A 17,581-nucleotide genomic window follows, 5' to 3' on the forward strand; every position below is an offset into this window, starting at 1 on the left:
CATGAATCGCAGCACACCAGGCCTCCCTGTCCATCACCATCTCCCGGAGTTCAGCAGACTCACGTCCATCGAGTCCGTGATGCCATCCAGCCATCTCATCCTCCGTCGTCCCCTTCTCCTCCTGCCCCCAATCCCTCCCAGCATCAGAGTCTTTTCCAATGATTCAGCTCTTCGCATGAGGTGGCCAAAGTACTGGAGCTTCAGCTTTAGCATCATTCCTTCCAAAGAAATCCCAGGGTTGATCTCCTTTAGGATGGACTGGTTGGATCTCCTTGCAGTCCAAGCGACTCTCAAGAGTCTTCTCCAACACCACAGTTCAAAAGCATCAATTCTTCGGCGCTCAGCCTTCTTCACAGTCCAATTCTCACATCCATACATGACCACAGGAAAAACTATAGCCTTGACTAGATGGACCTTAGTCGGCAAAGTAATGTCTCTGCTTTTGAATATACTATCTAGGTTGGTCATAACTTTTCTTCCAAGGAGTGTCTTTTAATTTCATGGCTGCAGTCACCATCTGCAGTGATTTTCGAGCCCAAAAAGATAAAGTCTGACACTGTTTCCACTGTTTGCCCATCTATTTCCCATGAAGTGATGGGACTGGATGCCATGACCTTCGTTTTCTGAATGCTGAGCTTTAAGCCAACTTTTTCGCTCTCCCTCTTTCACTTTCATCAAGAAGCTTTTTAGCTCCTCTTCACTTTCTGCCATAAGGGTGGTGTCATCTGCATATGTGAGATTATTGATATTTCTCCCGGCAATCTTGATTCCAGCTTGTGTTTCTGCCAGTCTAGCATTTCTCATGATGTACTCTGCATATAAGTTAAATAAGCAGGGTGACAATATACAGCCTTGACGTACTGCTTTTCCTATTTGGAACCAGTCTGTTGTTTCACGTCCAGTTCTAACTGTTGCTTCCTGGCCTGCATACAGATTTCTCAAGAGGCAGGTTAGGTGGTCTGGTGATTCCCATCTCTTTCAGGATTTTCCACAGTATTGTGATCCACACAGTCAAAGGCTTTGGCATAGTTAATGAAGCAGAAATAGATGTTTTTCTGGAAGGGGCTCATCTTCTGGTGTCATATACTTTTGCCTTTTCATAATTCATGGGGTTCTCTCAGCATGAATACCACAGTGGTTTGCCATTCCCTCCTCCAGTGGACCACGTTTTATGAGAACTCTCCACTATGACCTGTCCATCTTGGGTCGCTCATAGTTTCATTGAGTTTCACAAGCCCCTTCACCACAACAAGGCTGTGATCCATGAATGGGGATTTTCAGGAGAGGGGGGCGCAATTCAGCCCATAACAAGGTTAGATATACATTTAGGTCATCCAAACAGAAGGGTGGATGACAGACTTGATTGGTGCAGGACTTGGCACAGGAAAACCCTTTGGAAGACAATCACAATAATCTGTGTGAGTGATGATCAGAGCCTGAGCTAGAAAGTGGACAGTGTATTGAAGCGAGATGCTAAAAGATTTATCAGGAAAAAAGGGCTTGCAGGATAGAATTCAAACTCCTCAGTATAGTCCGTAGAGCCTTTGACAGTTCAGCCCTGAGCCCTCAACGCAGCTGAATGTTCTGCCACTCACCATCAGGCATGCTACCCTCTAGGCGTAAAGACCTTCTCAAAGTCTCCAATCACTTTTTCTCCAGGTCAAGTCTGTGTGCCTGATCTTCCCTCTTCAGGAAACATTCTTCTCCCTTTTCTTAGTCAGCTAAACATCTATTCCGGCAGAGGTAGCCCAGTGTTATCTTCCCCATGAAACTCCAGCTTTATCTGGCAGCGAATCACTTCCTCCTCCAGACACTCTGTGCATAAACTCTCTCACATGGTGGTCTGATTCTTTTATATTTTACAGCTTGTCACCCCCACTAAACTGTAAACTCCTTTTGGGCTGGGATTGGTTCTCTTTCTTTGTTTCCCCAGAGGCTGACATGGTGATCGGCAAATGGAAATTGTGAAGGTATCTGATGAATGTATGAGAATACCACTGATATCCTACGAGGTGAGGCCTTGCCTGTCATTCCTCTGTAATATCTCTTTTTAACTATAACACTAGGAAGAGACTAAAGCAAGAAAGTCAGACTTTCCATATTTGGGGCTTAATCTCTCTTATAAAAAGAAGCAAGATATTTTCACGAACCAGCAAGGAAAATTCCAAGGGAAAAGCCAGGCAAATCAGCAGAGTTTCCAATTTGTCACCATTTTAATCCTTCTTGTAAATCACTTCCAGTATAATTTTAAAGGACAAAAATACCACTGTCTTCATGTCTTTTTCTATTGAAGAACTTTAGGAGTGACTCCCATTGCCTCTCTGGGTAAATCCAAGTTTCCCAGTCTGGTTTTGAAGATTTTCTACAGCCTGGCTGTGTTTCACCTATCCAATCCACTGTCCACCCAACAGTCAGAATTAACTTCCTGAAACACAGATAAGATTATTACTCTCACACTCAAAAATACTTTAAGGCTCCTCATGACCACAGATAAATGTCACATTTCTCACAGAAGCTTTCTACTATTTGGCCCTGGTCTTGTGTTTTCTATAACATCTAGTTTTCTATATAACATCTAGTTTTCTATCTCCAGCTCTTACCTTTCTCCTGAATTCCAGATTCATACGCACCACTGCCTAATCAGTATTTCAACTTACATGTCTAATAGACATCCAAAACATAGTGTGCCCAACTCTTGATTTCTCTCCTTTAAATATGCAGCTATCACATCTTCCTTACCTCAGCAAATGGTCTCTAAGTCTAGAAAGACCTTAGAGTTATCTTGGACCCTTGTCATCTAATCTACTGGCAATTTTTGCTAGTTCTGCATTCAGAAAATATTCAGAATTTCACTACTGTCCACAACTCTTCCAGTGCTACCACTCTGATCTAAGCCACCATCACCGCATCTGAGTTATTTCAGCAGTCCCTTAACTGGTCCCTCTGCGTATATGTTTGTTCTCCCACCCTCTTTCAAACCCTCAAGGCTGTGTATTATATTATTCCATTCATATGACAGTCCTGAATAGTTATGCTTTTTAAAGTATAACTCTGATTATATGCCTTCTCTACTCGAAACCCTCCAACAGCTTTCCACCTCCTTCAGATGCAATCCAGTCTTTAATATGGCCTACAAAACAGTATGTCATCTGTCCCACCCCTCCCTTTCTGAACTCATCTTCTAGCACACTTCCTCTTGCTCAATCAGCTATTGAATTTCAAGCATCCTTGTTATCCCTCAAGGATACAAATTGCACTTTTGCTTCCATACCTTTATACTTAATATTCCTTTGCCTGGAATTTTTCTCTTCTAGGCAGCCACAGGCACCCTCACTTCCTTCAGATCTCTTCAAATTCTACTTTATCAGAAAGGCCTTCCTGACAACTTTATATAAATCAACAACCCTTCCCATCATTTTCTAACTTCTACCTTGCATATTGTTCTTCATAGCATTTATCACCACCAAATTATGCATTTGTTAATATGTTTTTAATCTGTCTCCCCCAACTTGAATATAAGCTTCTTTAGAGAAGGCAGTTTGTTTTCTTTACTGACATATTCCCAGGACCTAGACCAGTGCACAGCATACTGTAAGCACTCAATTTATATTGAATGAATGAATAATTGCCCCTTATTAGAGTGAAAGCTCCTGTGGCCAGAGACTAGCTCTCATAAATTATATATTCCCTTTAACACCTAGCTTAATACCTTGAATATGGTAAAAGTTCAAAGTGATAATCAAATTGAAGTGCATCTTATTTCTCTCTGCTTCTCAAAGATGCTCACTGTTCCTTTTTGACAAGTTTCCATACTCTACCTGCTTCCTTCCCTCCTTTGTTGAAGCTCCCTTCTGGTGGAAGCCTCAGTTCCTGCAGTTTCTCTCTTTAATGTCCTCTTTCCTGCATGCATGCTAAGTTGCTTCAGTCATGTGGGATTCTTTGCAACCCAGTGGACTATAGCCTGCTAGGCTCCTCTGTCCATGGAATTCTCCAGGCAAGAATACTGGAATGGGTTGTCATGCCCTCCTCAACCCAGGGATTGAACCTGCATGTCATGTGACTTCTGCATTGGCAGGTGGGTTCTTTACCACTAACACCACCTGGGAAGACCCCTCTTTTCCTGTCTATATTCTGTTAAAACTTTGGTCTCTGGTCGTCCAGGAAACTTCATATTACAACTATAATTTCTCAACTCTAAGGGGCTACAAAGACTATTCCCTATATTACAGCACCCTAGAATATCATTTATTCTCTGCTTCATGGAAATTCAGCCTTGCTTTCCTGATAATACTGAAGTGACACTATGGCAAAGATCATGTTGTACTTCCAAATCCTTGAAAACAGCTAGTACAAGGCTCTACTCATGATAAGTGAATAAACTCTATAGATCCAGAATAGTATTTCCCTTTGCATACAAGACAGCATCACTTGGATATCTAGTAGGGATCTTATTCCTCCTGAGACAGAATTCCTGATTTTAGCACTCATACATATTCCTTTGTCACCCCCCACCCACCTGTCACCAGTAGGTATTCAATTTTTTAAGCTCAAAGTCTAGGAATCATTTTTTTAATTAAACTTTAATCTGAGATCATAGATTCACAAGCAGTTGTTAAGAAATAATATGAAGATTCCATATATCCTTTACTCAGTTTCCTCCAGTGGAAAATTATATGCAAAACGATAGCATACTCTGACAGTTCCTCAAATGATTAAACAAAGAGTTACCATATAACCCAGCAATGACACCTCTGAATATTAAGAGAACTGAAAACTTACATACACATAAAAATGTGTACACAAATGTTTATAGCAGCATTATTCATAGTACTCAAAAAGTAGAAACAACCCAGGTGTCTATCAGCAGATGGATGGGTAAACAATATGTGGTATATCTGTGTAAGGGAATATTATTCAGGCCTAAAAAGGAATGAACTACTAATACATGCTACAACTTGGATAAACATTGAAAACATGGTGCAAAGTGAAACAGTCAGATCCAAAAAGTCATATGTTATAGTATTCCATTCATATGAAATTCCTGAATAGGAAAATCTTTAGAGATAGAAAGGAGTAGTAGATTAGGGTAGAATGAGCAAGAAGAGGAGATGGAAAAGTTGAAGAGAGGTAATGTGGCCAGATGATTTAGGGATTTCTAGGCTATTTAAGCTGAGAAGGCGATGGCACCCCACTCCAGTACTCTCGCCTGGAAAATCCCATGGACAGAGGGGCCTGGTAGGCTGCAGTCCATGGGGTCGATAGGAGTTGGACACGACTGAGAGACTTCACTTTCACTTTTCACTTTCATGCATTGAAGGAAATGGCAGCCCACTCCAGTGTTCTTGCCTGGAGAATCCCAGGGACAGGGGAGCCTGGTGGGCTGCCGTCTATGGGGTCGCACAGAGTCGGACACGACTGAAGCGACTTAGCAGCAGCAGCAGGCTATTTAAGAGGCTTCCCCAGTGGCTCAGTGGTAAAGAATCTGCTTGCAGTGCAGGAACTGCAAGAGATGTAGGTTTGATCCCTAGGTAGGGAAGATCCCCTGGAAGAGGGCATTGGAAAGCACTCCAGTTTTCTTGCCTGGAGAATCCTATGGACAGAGAAGCCTGGCAGGCTACAGTCCATAGGGCCACAAAGGGTTGGACTCAACTGAAGCAACTTAGCATGCACAGGCTATTTAAAGACTTACACAAGGCCTGGAGGGTTTTGAGCATAATTTGACTTTTAAAAGTCACTTTGTCAGACTTAGAGAACAAACTAACGGTTGCCTGCACAAATTTAAAATGGATAACCGAGGACCTACTGTACAGCACATGGAACTCTGCTCAATATTATGTGGCAGCCTGGATGGAAGAGAGTTTGGGGGAGAATGGCTGCATGTATACATATGGATGAGTTCCTTCACTGTTCACCTGAAACTATCACATTATTAATCGGCTATACCCCAATACAAAATAAAAAGTTTAGTTTTAAAAAGTCACTCTGGCTGCTGTATGGAGTAAAAACCAGAGGATGAAAAGAGGGAAAGCAAGGTGATAGTGAAGTAAAGTAAGTAAACTCGCTCAGTAGTGTCCGATTCTTTGCGACCCCATGGACTGTAGCCTGCCAGGCTCCTCTGTCCATGGGATTCTCCAGGCAAGAATACTGGAGTGGGTTGCCATTTCCTTCTCTGATTAGTGAAAAGGTTATTCTAAAAATCACAATAATGGTGGTTTGCAGTAGGCACTAACCTTGTAGGTGTTGTGAACTGATTGATCAGGACATGCTTTAAAGGCAGAGCCAGGGAATTTGTTGATGGGGTCAACGTAGAATAAGAGAAAAGTCAAGGATGACTCGAAGATTTTGTGTCTGAACTGGACAGATGGAGTGGGCATTCACTGAGATGGGGAAACGTGTAAAAGAAGTAGGTTTTGACCAGGGAATTACATAGGGAATTTGGTTTTGGACACGTTATATTGAGTTGGCTGTTAACTACTAGTCTTGTTGGGGCTCTAATTAGGGAGTTGTCAATGTGTAGATTGCCTTTTGGTTGGATGACATCACTTAGGGCAATGGCCTAGAGCACTCTCTAGGAAGAATGAAGAGGTCAAAGATACCAAGGCACTCCAAAATGAAGAGGCCTGAAAGATGACAAAGAGGGCAAAGCAGACCAGAGTCCTTAGAATAAAGCTCACATTCCCTACCTTAGTCATCACCTGGCCCTTCTCCGTATCTTTAACCTCACTCTCCAGTCACATAGGCTACTCAGTTTTTGAAGAACACCAAGTCCTTTCCTGTCTCATTGTCTTTGCTGTGCTTCCACCAGGCATGTTTTCACCCAGGCTCTAATTTTGTTCATCTGCCCCTGTTACCATAACTTCGGCTAAATTGTAACCCTGAATTTTCTCTAAACTCCGTAATTAAAAAGGACCAATCTGGCATCGCCTCACTCCATGACCCACACACACATCAAGTTGTGATTCTTACTATAATCTCAAATTATTTCACTTGTTTTTTGTCTAGAAACCAATCCTACCTTAATTTAACAAATGCTTATGAAGTGATTACTATACCCCGAATATAAACTCAGCTGTTCCTCCTTGTATGTGATTTTCTGGAGAGCAGGAGCCTCAGTATCTTGTCCTCCACCGCACCTCCATACAAAAGACATTGCCTCAGCCAATCAGTTCTTGAGTTTTCAGTATTTGTTAACGGAACGGATCGCAAGGGCGGCTCAGCCGTAAAGGGATCAGCCAGCAATGCCGAGACTTGTAGGAGACGCGGGTTCCATCCCTGGGTTGGAAAGATACTCTGGAGTAGGAAATGGCAACCCACTCCAGTATTCTTGCCTGGGAAATCCCATGGATGGAGGAGCCTGGTGGGCTGCAGTCCATGAAGTCACAAGAGTCGGACAGGACGGAGGGACTAAACAACAACTTCAAGACATTCATTAGTCTTGAAGAAATTTCGCCTGCCGCTCCACCCACGCTCACAGTTGCTAGGAAGGATGGACGGACGAGGGAGGGAGGATCTCACGCATGCGCTATTGTTCTCTGAGCGCTTGCGTTTGAACCCCGCCCCTTTCTTCGACTGGTTTAGCCACTGCACTTGCGCAGGTCAGGACTGTTTGTTCCTTTGTCGGCGCTATCAATAAAGTTTTAGCGAGCGCACACTTTCCTTTTCCTTGGCAAGATGGCGGAGTACGACTTGACCACTCGCATCGCGCACTTTTTAGATCGGCATTTAGTCTTTCCGTTGCTTGAGTTTCTCTCCGTAAAAGAGGTAAGGGTTTTTTTTGAGCGCGCGGAAGGCGCGGGAGTGCGTGAGATGCGAGGTAAGGCCAAAAAGCAGTGGCGGTAGCCTTAGGCCTGACACGTGGGAGGCGGCCGCGAGTTTGGTCTTGAGACGAGCTGTAAGGACCTGCTAGTAGTTTAGCGTCAGCCCTGTTGATTAGCTACGCGAAATTCTGCCGTGAGCATGGGTAAGGTGACAATACGAAACTCAGGGGCGAAAGGGAGTGATCTCTGCTTCACTTCTTGAGGTGCCGGTGCCGTAGGGACTTCCGCGTCATCCCTCTCGGAAGTTGACGATTGGCTGGCTCTGCTGTAGTAATGCTTGACTAGCTGGCTTCTTGAAGCAAAAAATTTAATTTTTTTTCGGGCACTGTAGGGAGGGTGGCTTTGGCTCTGTGCTTTTCATTGCCGGATGGTTTGGAATGATTTTCTTAACACTTAAATATCTAGTCCCTTAGTTTCCGTAAAGTTATGAGTTCTTTGCGAGTAGTTTAGTGTTTCTGTAGATAGCCACTCCTAGAAGCGTCGCATGTTTTGTTCGATGGGAAGGGGGACCCAAAAAATAACAAACCAGCAATTTTTATCTTGAAAGTTGGTTTTCAGCGTATAGATGTACGGACTTCGAGTGTTTGGAATTGGTTGCTAATGTTCATTTAGCTATTCAAGATACCTTGAAAAAGTATTTGGTTCTGGACCTCATTTAAAAACATGTCTCAGCCCTAAAAGTTTGAAAATCTTAGGCTTAGTTACACTTTCGTTTATTGGGAAATTGGTGCATTTTAGTAGTTACAATAAAGCGATAGTGTGAGGAAAGAATTAGAATATTGACCAGAAAAAATAGACGCGTTCTGTTTCCAGAAGCAGATTAAAACTCGAGTCTACTTAGGGCACTCTAGATTTGGGGAGTAGATTTTGTGTGTCCGAACAGCAAAAAAATTAAAAAGCCCTAGAAATAAACATTAAATTGTTCTGATAAGTTTTCAAATTTTCCCATGGTGCATTGGACAGGTATAACCCTCAAATTCGTATGAACCTTTTCTAAAAACCTACAGACAACTCTATAGTTGTTGAAATTAGAGAACAGCCAGGTTTATTTTCAATACTGTTCAAAAATGTCTTGCCATATAACACTTTGTTCTCTCTTGGTTTTTCTTTTATAGGATGTACTTTATATTATAGAGCTTGAATAAAACAGTTTAGTTTGCCATCTGTTGTCTTTTTTGGATAATTGAGGAAGATTCATCAAAGATCAAGGAATAGAAAAATATCAAACTAGCCAGACTTCTTATTTAATGGTCTTTACACTTTGGTTTTTCAAGGCAGACAGATGAAAGGGAAGAATACATAAGTGTAAATTAGTTTGTCATTGGACAAGACCAAAACTGAACAGCTGAGAATCAGTGGGAAATAACAGCTCAAAACATGTTTTCTTGGAGAGAATATTGGTAATTTGGCTGTAATACTTGGAGAGGCAGAAGATGCTGGAATATTTATCAGCCATTAAGTATAGGATTACCATGAAATTATGAAAAATCCAAGATAAAATCTCATCACTAAAAAACTTACCCTTTGGTGCAGAAAGGTCTGTAATTATAAGTCCAAGAGTAATAAATGTCAGAGAAGTACTAGCGGAATGTTATCAAAATTGAAGAGGTGCTATTCTGTGGGCAAAAAAGGATTTTGAGGACGGGTGTCTTCGAGTTTTATACGCTAGATGGTTAGGATAGATACTCAGTGATGATGAGGGTATTAATTAAATATATTTATTGTATGTTGGAGAGTATAAGCTCCATGAGAGCAGGAACTGTGTTTTCTCCCTTTTGTTCTCAGTAAAGAGAGTCTGGTATAAAGGCTTTTCATGATTATTTAATAAATGTGTGAATACTTATTTGAAGCTTGATGTTCTTTATTCTCAAGTGAAGTAGAAGGCCAGATAATTTTTAAGAGCCTGGGGAATGAATTGAGACCTGGACTAGGATCCTTTCTCTGTCAGTACTCTGGTGCACTTAGGAGCTGTCTTTCCCATCTTGACTAAACCTTTTCTCATGCATCAAGTGTTGGAACTGCCACCACCCTCATGGGGTAAGTTAGAAAAATTAATGAACTAGTGCGTATAAAGAATTTAGCCTTCTGGTACAGAGTAGCTACTCCAAAGTGTTTTCATATAGGAGGCTGCTGCTGTTGCTAAGTCGCTTCAGTCGTGGTTAGGCCATGCTATATGAGAGGGGAGCGAGGCATTCAGTTGGGGTTTTGAGGAATGAGGTCAAGCATGGAAATGGTGACTGAAGAAACTGACCAAGACAAGTGCAAGGATTGGTGAGTGTGAAGAGCCTTTGATTGGAAATCTACATTTATAAGTGGTCATTCTTGGAATGAGAGAAACAGTAGGTTATTTGAGTAACATGGACAATATGGTGGATAAATGCCATCTCAAGATTGATGAAAAAGAATTGCTGATTTGAGAAAAGCAGAGATTTGATTGAATAACATTATTGCCTCTTTCTGAAATGTTTTATAATTAACCTTAGCCAGAACATAGAAAAGAGATAAATTTTTCCAGTGCTGGCGATTGACATTGAATTCTAATTGGTTGGAGAAAATGAATGGAATAAATGATTACTACTATAGAGAAGAGCTTTAAAATAGCCAAAACCTGGTGGGCTACAGTCAGTCCATGGGGCCACAAAGAGTCAGACGCAACTGAGCACACATCGAAGAGAAGAGCTTGGAAATAGCAGAACTATCCAAACTAACGTGGAAAGTGACAATCAAAAACTGTAAAAATTAGAACAGAGGGTGTGCTGAGGGTGATCAAGCATTTCAGAAACAGTGGTAGAAGAGGTGATGAATTTAAGTTAGAAATGTTAGAGATGAGGTGCTGGATGAAAGTTGTTATAATTTGCAGGATAAAGAAGCTTCAAGGCTTGAGTTTTTGAAGAATCATCAGTGTAGATGTTGGATTTGTAGAGGATAGCAGGAAGAGGTGTTGAAAGGTTTTCAGTTTATTAATAAGTAGGAGTTGTTTTCAAGAGGTGGATAGACTGAGTTGGCCGACTGTATCATGTGAACCAAATACAGCCTTCTCTGCCTGTTTTGTATGGTCTGAGCTAAAAAAACAAATTTAACAGATGAGCATTTGCAGCTGTCCTCAACTATAGAACACTAACTGTACACCAGTTGAGTGAAATTCTTTCTGTCTAGAAAGAATTCCATTCTTTTCATTAGTAGAACTGTGTTGCAAAAAATTTTATTCTGTTATTTTTTTAATTTCAAAAAGAAAATTGTAACTTCTTTCTTATGGTACTTATATATAGTATTCTTGATTTTTGCATTTTGGCTCACAGAATTTAAAATGTTTACTATCTTTTCTTTACAGAAAAAGTGTGCCTATAAGATAAAATTTAGAGAGAACGATATAAGTGGGTGTAGATTTAAGAAGGGGCCATTGAGGTCTGACGCAGAGCAACAATGCTCTGGATCTACAGTTGGGAGAAACATTACAAATTAAAGGCTATTGATAAAGTGATGAGGAGAGGTGACATGCCAGGAAAAGGATGTATTCACCTAAGGTTAGAGTTTCCATAGGGCAGACTGAAAGGAAACTTTGTTGTTGTTGTTGTTTTAAGTAAACTTCTTACCAAGTATAACATACATACCGAAAAATGAGCAAATAAAATGCTTTTTTTCCTCCTAAGGAAGCACACTTATGTGTGACCACCATCCAGATCAAAAAATAAAATGTTGCAAACATCCTAAAAATCTTTCTTCTGACCATTCTTAGTCATTACTCACTCTTCCCAATGGTAAGCACTAGTTTGATTAGTTTGGCCATTTAAAATTTTATATAAATGGAATTAAGCATTCACCAGCACCTACTGCTTTGTATGACTTCTTTCAACATTGTGAGATTTATCAATTTGGGATGTTAATCCATCGTATGAATATACTGCTGTTGATTCATTCTAATGTTGATAAACTTGGCTGTTGCAAATAACGTTTCTGGGAACAGTCTTGGTAATGTCCTTTGAATGTATACACCCATTTATTTTGGGTACCTAGGAGTAGAATTGCTAGGTTAAAGAATATTTTAGCTTTGGAAGATAAAAACAGTTTTCCGAAGAGGTTGTAGTTCTGGCAGCAGAGTAAATTGTTCAGTTTCTCTACATCTATATCAACACTGATATTGTCAGTTTTTTTAGATTTTAGTGTGGTTTTACTTTATATTTGATTTTTATGAGGAATTAGTGAAGTTGAGGACCTTTCTCGGTGTTTATTGGCCATTTGGGTGTCCTATTGTGGAGTGCCTATTAAAATCTTACAGCCGTTTTCAATTGGATTGTATTTTTCTTACTGTTTTGTGGGAGTTCTTCATGTAGTTCAGAAGGTTCAGGTTTGATCTCATGGCTGTACCATTTGACCACCTTTATCTTTTCTTTTGATGTTGTAGAAATTATCTGCATTTTTCTTTGCATGGCAAAACTAGATTTAGTACAAAAATCTTTTGCTGAAATGTTATCATCTCGACTACTTGATTAAAAATTGTTTTCGAATTAATTTACCGTCTCTCTTCCTGAATGCCGCTATGTAAAATCCTTACATGTTGCTCAGTACACGTCTGTTTATGTGAGTTTGCTTATGTATCTATTTGGTCCCAGAACTGTGGGCTAAATTAATGTTTATTGAACTTTTTGCCAAAGCGAAACCTGTTATGACAAGATTGGCAGAATGGGTGCTAGTTTTGTTTCAGGGGTGTGGATGGAAGGCATTATGAAGGATTTTAACTATTTAGAGAAAAAGTATGTGGAATATAAAGGAGAGACCACCTCAAGGAGAAATGGGTAGGCATCTTGTGGATGTGAGAGTGACTAAGAAGGTAAAACATTTAAGAATTGATTCCTAATTACCTGATTGTGGAAAGTTGTCAGCTATACCATGTGCTTCTCAGTGGGGTTGGTATGGTTGTTTACCAATAGCCTTGTTCTTTCTTGGCTAAAAGGTGACTTGTAGGAATACATAAAAGATCAGAAGTTGGTGAGAATGGTTTTGCTTTATTTTAAAGTTGATAGGTAAACAAAATATTTTGTCTGTGTAAGTTGATTGCTTGCCTTTCTTGTAGGAGCATGAGTTAATAGTATATGATATTTTACTAAAATTTTGTAGTTTAGGATATGTTTCCAGGTACACTAATCTTACTATTAACTACTTTTTTTGAGGGAACTTCTATTTATTCATTAGAAAGTTTGTGGATTTTTTTTTTTTTTTTTTGCAGATATATAATGAAAAGGAGTTGTTACAAGGGAAATTGGATCTTCTTAGCGATACCAACATGGTAGACTTTGCTATGGATGTGTACAAAAACCTTTATTCTGATGATATTCCTCATGGTAAGTTTTGTCATTACATCTGAAGTTTGAGATGAGAGCTGAGGACATGTGTATTAAACATTTTGTGATTTATAAAAGAACTTTAGCCAGAAGTTTTAATAATTATTTGAATGATTTAAAAGTTGTTTGAGTGAAAAGTAAAAATATAAAGGCTACAGGTCTTCAAAAAGAGTATTTTCTTTCATAAAAGGTGTGAATCTACTTTAAAACATGGTCATCAATGCTTTCAGTTCATAGTATGCATCATCAGAGTGGTACTTACTAATCAGATTGTTTCCTTAGAATTATCTGGGAATGTTGCAGGTTTTTTGGCTTGCTAACTTTTTCAGTTAGCATCTTGTATGCCTTAGAGATTTCCTGTTTGTCTTGAAGCATCTGAGAATAGCCATGGTTCTCAAGAGCTTGGTCCCCAGAACCACCATCTTCAGCTCACCTGGGAGAGCTTGTTAGAAATGCGAATTCTTGTGCACAGATTTACTTAGCCAGAGAAAGTTGGCCAAAGACCAGCCCTCAAATTAGGGAACTACTGTGGTATAGTGTTTTCTAAACCCCTGTTTTCTGTAGTATTAAGTAAGTAAAGTCTCTCAGTCGTGTCCGACTCTTTGCGACCCCTGGTAGGACTCTTTCCTACCTGGTAAGATGGTAGCCTACCAGGCTTCTCTGTCCATGGGATTTTCCAGGCAAGAGTACTGGAGTGGGGTGCCATTTCCTTCTCCAGTAGATATTCTTTAAAAACAAAAAAACACTGCAAGTAGTAGTAAAAGATTCTAAGAACTCTTCAGTAGAGAAATAACAATTTGCTCTATTTAAATTGACATTTCTCCACATTTGATCACAGATTTCCTCTGTGTGTGAGAAACACTCTTGTAGTATATACTTTCTAATATAGAATGTAGAAATTATCTTAAACATAATCACTGTTTTGACTTCTACTAAAATTTCCTGCAAGAACCATAGCTCTTTAAATTTTAATTTGTGGTGAAAAAGTAGACTTAATATTTCTCTGAAACTTTAAAACATGCTAGCAGGATAGGTTACGTGCAGGTTTCCTCTGACTTCATAGTGCAGTAAAAAGAAACTATAGAATTGTTTGTGAGAGATTGCCAAACTAGATTTATAGTGAAAAGAGAAGTTACTGATTGGATTTAAATTCCATTCAGTCTAGTTGAAAACCTGTAGTAATAATGTATGTAAACCCTTTTCGGCCTCTGTTCAGAAACTGGGATAGTCTGCTGAGAGAATGCAATGACAGCGAATATAAAAACACCGAGAATGAAGTCTCTGGAATGTAAAGTTAGGTAATTGATTCCTCAACAGCTTCTTTCAGACTGTATCTGTATATTCCTCAGTTTTCTTTGAGAATAAGAAGAGGATTCCCTCTGACTTTGTGATGCTAGAAAGAAACAAATTGGATCTAGGGGAGTTACTGATGTGGTGGCTTCTGGCATGTGAATATGTTAGGGAGAAATAAATATGTGTATAATTTAGATAGATTGAAAACTGCCCAAGACATCCTCATAGTTAGCAGTGTAATTCAACATTGTAGTACTCCTTTGCATTTTTAATAGCTTTGAGAGAAAAAAGAACAACTGTTGTTGCACAGCTGAAACAGCTTCAAGCAGAAACTGAACCAATTGTGAAGATGTTTGAAGATCCAGAAACCACAAGGCAAATGCAGTCAACCAGGTAGCCTCTTTCTTTTTTAAGAAATTATTTTATTGAAGTTGCATTGATACATAATGTTGTGTTAATTTCTGCTGTACAACAGAGTGATTCAATTATGCATATATATATACATATACATATTGTGTTCTCCAGCATGGTTTTTTCCACAGGATATTGAAAATAGTTTCTTGTACTGTATAGTAGGTCCTTGTTGGTTATCCATTATATATATTTAAAGCTTCCATCTGCTAACCCTTCCCTCTCCCCCTGCACCACCCCCCCCCCCCCCCCCCCCGCCCCATGCAACTACAAGTCTGTTCTCTGTGTCTGGGAGTTTATTTCTGTTTTGTAGTTTATTTGTGTCGTACTTTAGATTCCACATCCAAGTGATGTCATATGATATTTGTCTTTCTGTTTTTGACTTAGTATGATTTGGGTACAATCATGTTGTTACAAATGGTGTTACTTCATTCGTTTTATGGCTGAGTAGTATTCCATTGTTTATATATACATCTTTATCCATTCACCTGTTACTGGACATTTTATGTTGTTTTCATAACAACTTGGTTACTGTGAGTAGCGCTGTTATGAACATAGGGGTTCATGTATCTTTTCGAACTACAGTTTTGTTTATATGTATGCTCAGTAGTGGGAATGCTGGGTCATATGGTAGCTTTGTTTTTAGTTTTTTGAGATGCCTCCATACCGTTTTCCACAGTGGCTGCAGCAATTTGCATTCCCACCAACAGTGTAGGAGGGTTTCCGTTTGTCCACAACCTCACCAACATTTATTGTTAGACTTTTAATAATGGCCATTCTCATTGCTGTGAGATGGTACCTCATTGCAGTTTTGATTTGCATTTCTTTAATAATTAGCAGTGTTGGGCATATTTTCATATGCCTGTTGGCCATCTGTATGACTTCTTTGGAGAAGTGTCTATTTAGACCTTCATGCCTTTTTTCAGTTGGGTTGCTTGCTTTGTGGTTGTTGAGTTATATGAGCTGTCTGTATTTTTTTGTTTGTTTTTGCCACATTGGGTGGCATGTAGGATCTTAATTCCCCAACCAGAATTCAAACCTGTTCCTCCTGCAGTAGAAGTGAGAAGTCCTGAGCACTGGACCACCAGGGAATTCCCTTATGAGCTGTTTGTATTTTGGGAAATGAAGCCTTTGTTGGGCGCATCATTTGTAAATATTTTTTCCGATCAGTGGATTGTTTTTTCATTTTGCTTATGGTTTCTTTTGCTGTACAAAAGCTTATAAATTTGACTAGGTCCTCTTTGCTTATTTCTGTTTTTATTTCTATTGCCTTCAGGTAACCTCTCCTTAATTTGAATTCTAAAATTCTCTTTTCTGGATTAATACAAACAGTAATTCATGCTTTATCTAGTATCTCAGTCTAAAAGGTCCTGGTCTAAATGATCACTTTGTTTACTTTCCTTTATCTTTATTGTGTAGGGACCAAGAAGTCCTTAATTATAACTGATAATACTAAATGTTTTTAGAACTTCTTGACCAGTTAATCCAGATCTCATTATGCTGAGCACTTCCACTCCTCTTTCCAGGGACTTCTGGGAATGTCTGAAGACATTTTCAGTTGTCACAACTGGAGAGGTGCTGCTAGCATCTAAAGAGAGGCTAGGAATGCTGCTGTACATCTTACAGTGCATCAGTTATTATCCTTCCTTCCCCCTAAAGAATCACCCAACCCAAAATGTCAGTAGTACTGAGGGTGAGAAACTCTGTGCCTAGGGAGGATCTGTTTGGGAAACCCTGAGCTCTCTTACCACATTGCATCATTCTCGTATCCTTCCATGCCCAGCCCAAGGAGGGTGGTGGAGAGCTGATGGGTTATTTTTTATTTGTGACTTCCTCTTAGCTAGAAGTAGACTTATTGTTTGGTTTCCAAAGAAAGCATGTTACCTTACTCTGACTTTACTAAGTGAAGACGTTTGTGTCATTAAAAGTGTTTAAAAATAAAATCTTCTAGTAAAATTGAATACTGCCATCATGGAAAATCTTTTCTATCAATATATTCACTTGAGGAGTTGTTCAGGGTTTTACCATGTTGCACCTTGAGTTCTTATGATACATCATTGAACCAAAATTTTAGAGTGATTGGCTCTATGTTTTTATTTGTGATTTGAGAAAGTGTTACCAGATATTTCTTTTTAGAAAAGCAGCAAGTACTATAATGTACTTGCTATACATACATACTATACATGTACATACTGTAATGTACTATATTATACTGCATATATATACACACACAAAGATAGTTATATCTTAAAATACTATTATCTGTGTTTTCATATATTTGTATATAACTTTCCTGCTTGTCTGTGTTTATTTGTATACACTTAGAATTAAGTCCCAAGTAAGTGCCCACAAAGGGACACCTGAAATAATCTAGATGTTAGGGTACAAAGAAAATTTAAGGTTTAAATTCTAAGCTTAGTGTGGTCACTGAACAACTGGGAAGTAATTGGATTAGGGTTTCAATAAGATAATACAGATTTGTTCACCAAATTGTCAGAAGAGAGAACTCTTTGTGACTTAATAAAAAATAAATTGGAAATAAATGAAAGGATGAAATTATGGGTTAAAATCATAATCTAAGTTTATAACCTTTTCATTTTCACATTAATAACATCTCCCCACCAATTCCCCATTTTAAAATGTCATTGAACATATAGTACTGTACTTCTCATACTTGCCCAGAAATACCCAGTTAGCTAGAGGACAGTGATTATATACTTT

General features: G+C 39.2%; 1 protein-coding gene across 1 annotated transcript in view; it reads left to right on the forward strand.

The window, feature by feature from the left end:
* Positions 1 to 7,666: 7,666 nt before the first annotated feature.
* The window catches only part of EIF3E (eukaryotic translation initiation factor 3 subunit E), a 47,536-nt gene continuing 37,621 nt past the window's right edge, over positions 7,667 to 17,581 (forward strand). The window contains exons 1-3 of the mRNA XM_052651645.1: positions 7,667 to 7,761; positions 13,042 to 13,156; positions 14,725 to 14,842. Of these exons, the coding sequence (XP_052507605.1) occupies positions 7,672 to 7,761; positions 13,042 to 13,156; positions 14,725 to 14,842 (323 nt within the window). The 5' untranslated portion in view covers positions 7,667 to 7,671. The remainder of the gene's footprint in view (positions 7,762 to 13,041; positions 13,157 to 14,724; positions 14,843 to 17,581) is intronic.

The sequence above is a fragment of the Budorcas taxicolor genome, chromosome 14, assembly GCF_023091745.1.
Source record: "Budorcas taxicolor isolate Tak-1 chromosome 14, Takin1.1, whole genome shotgun sequence".
In the NCBI taxonomy this organism is placed as follows: domain Eukaryota; kingdom Metazoa; phylum Chordata; class Mammalia; order Artiodactyla; family Bovidae; genus Budorcas; species Budorcas taxicolor.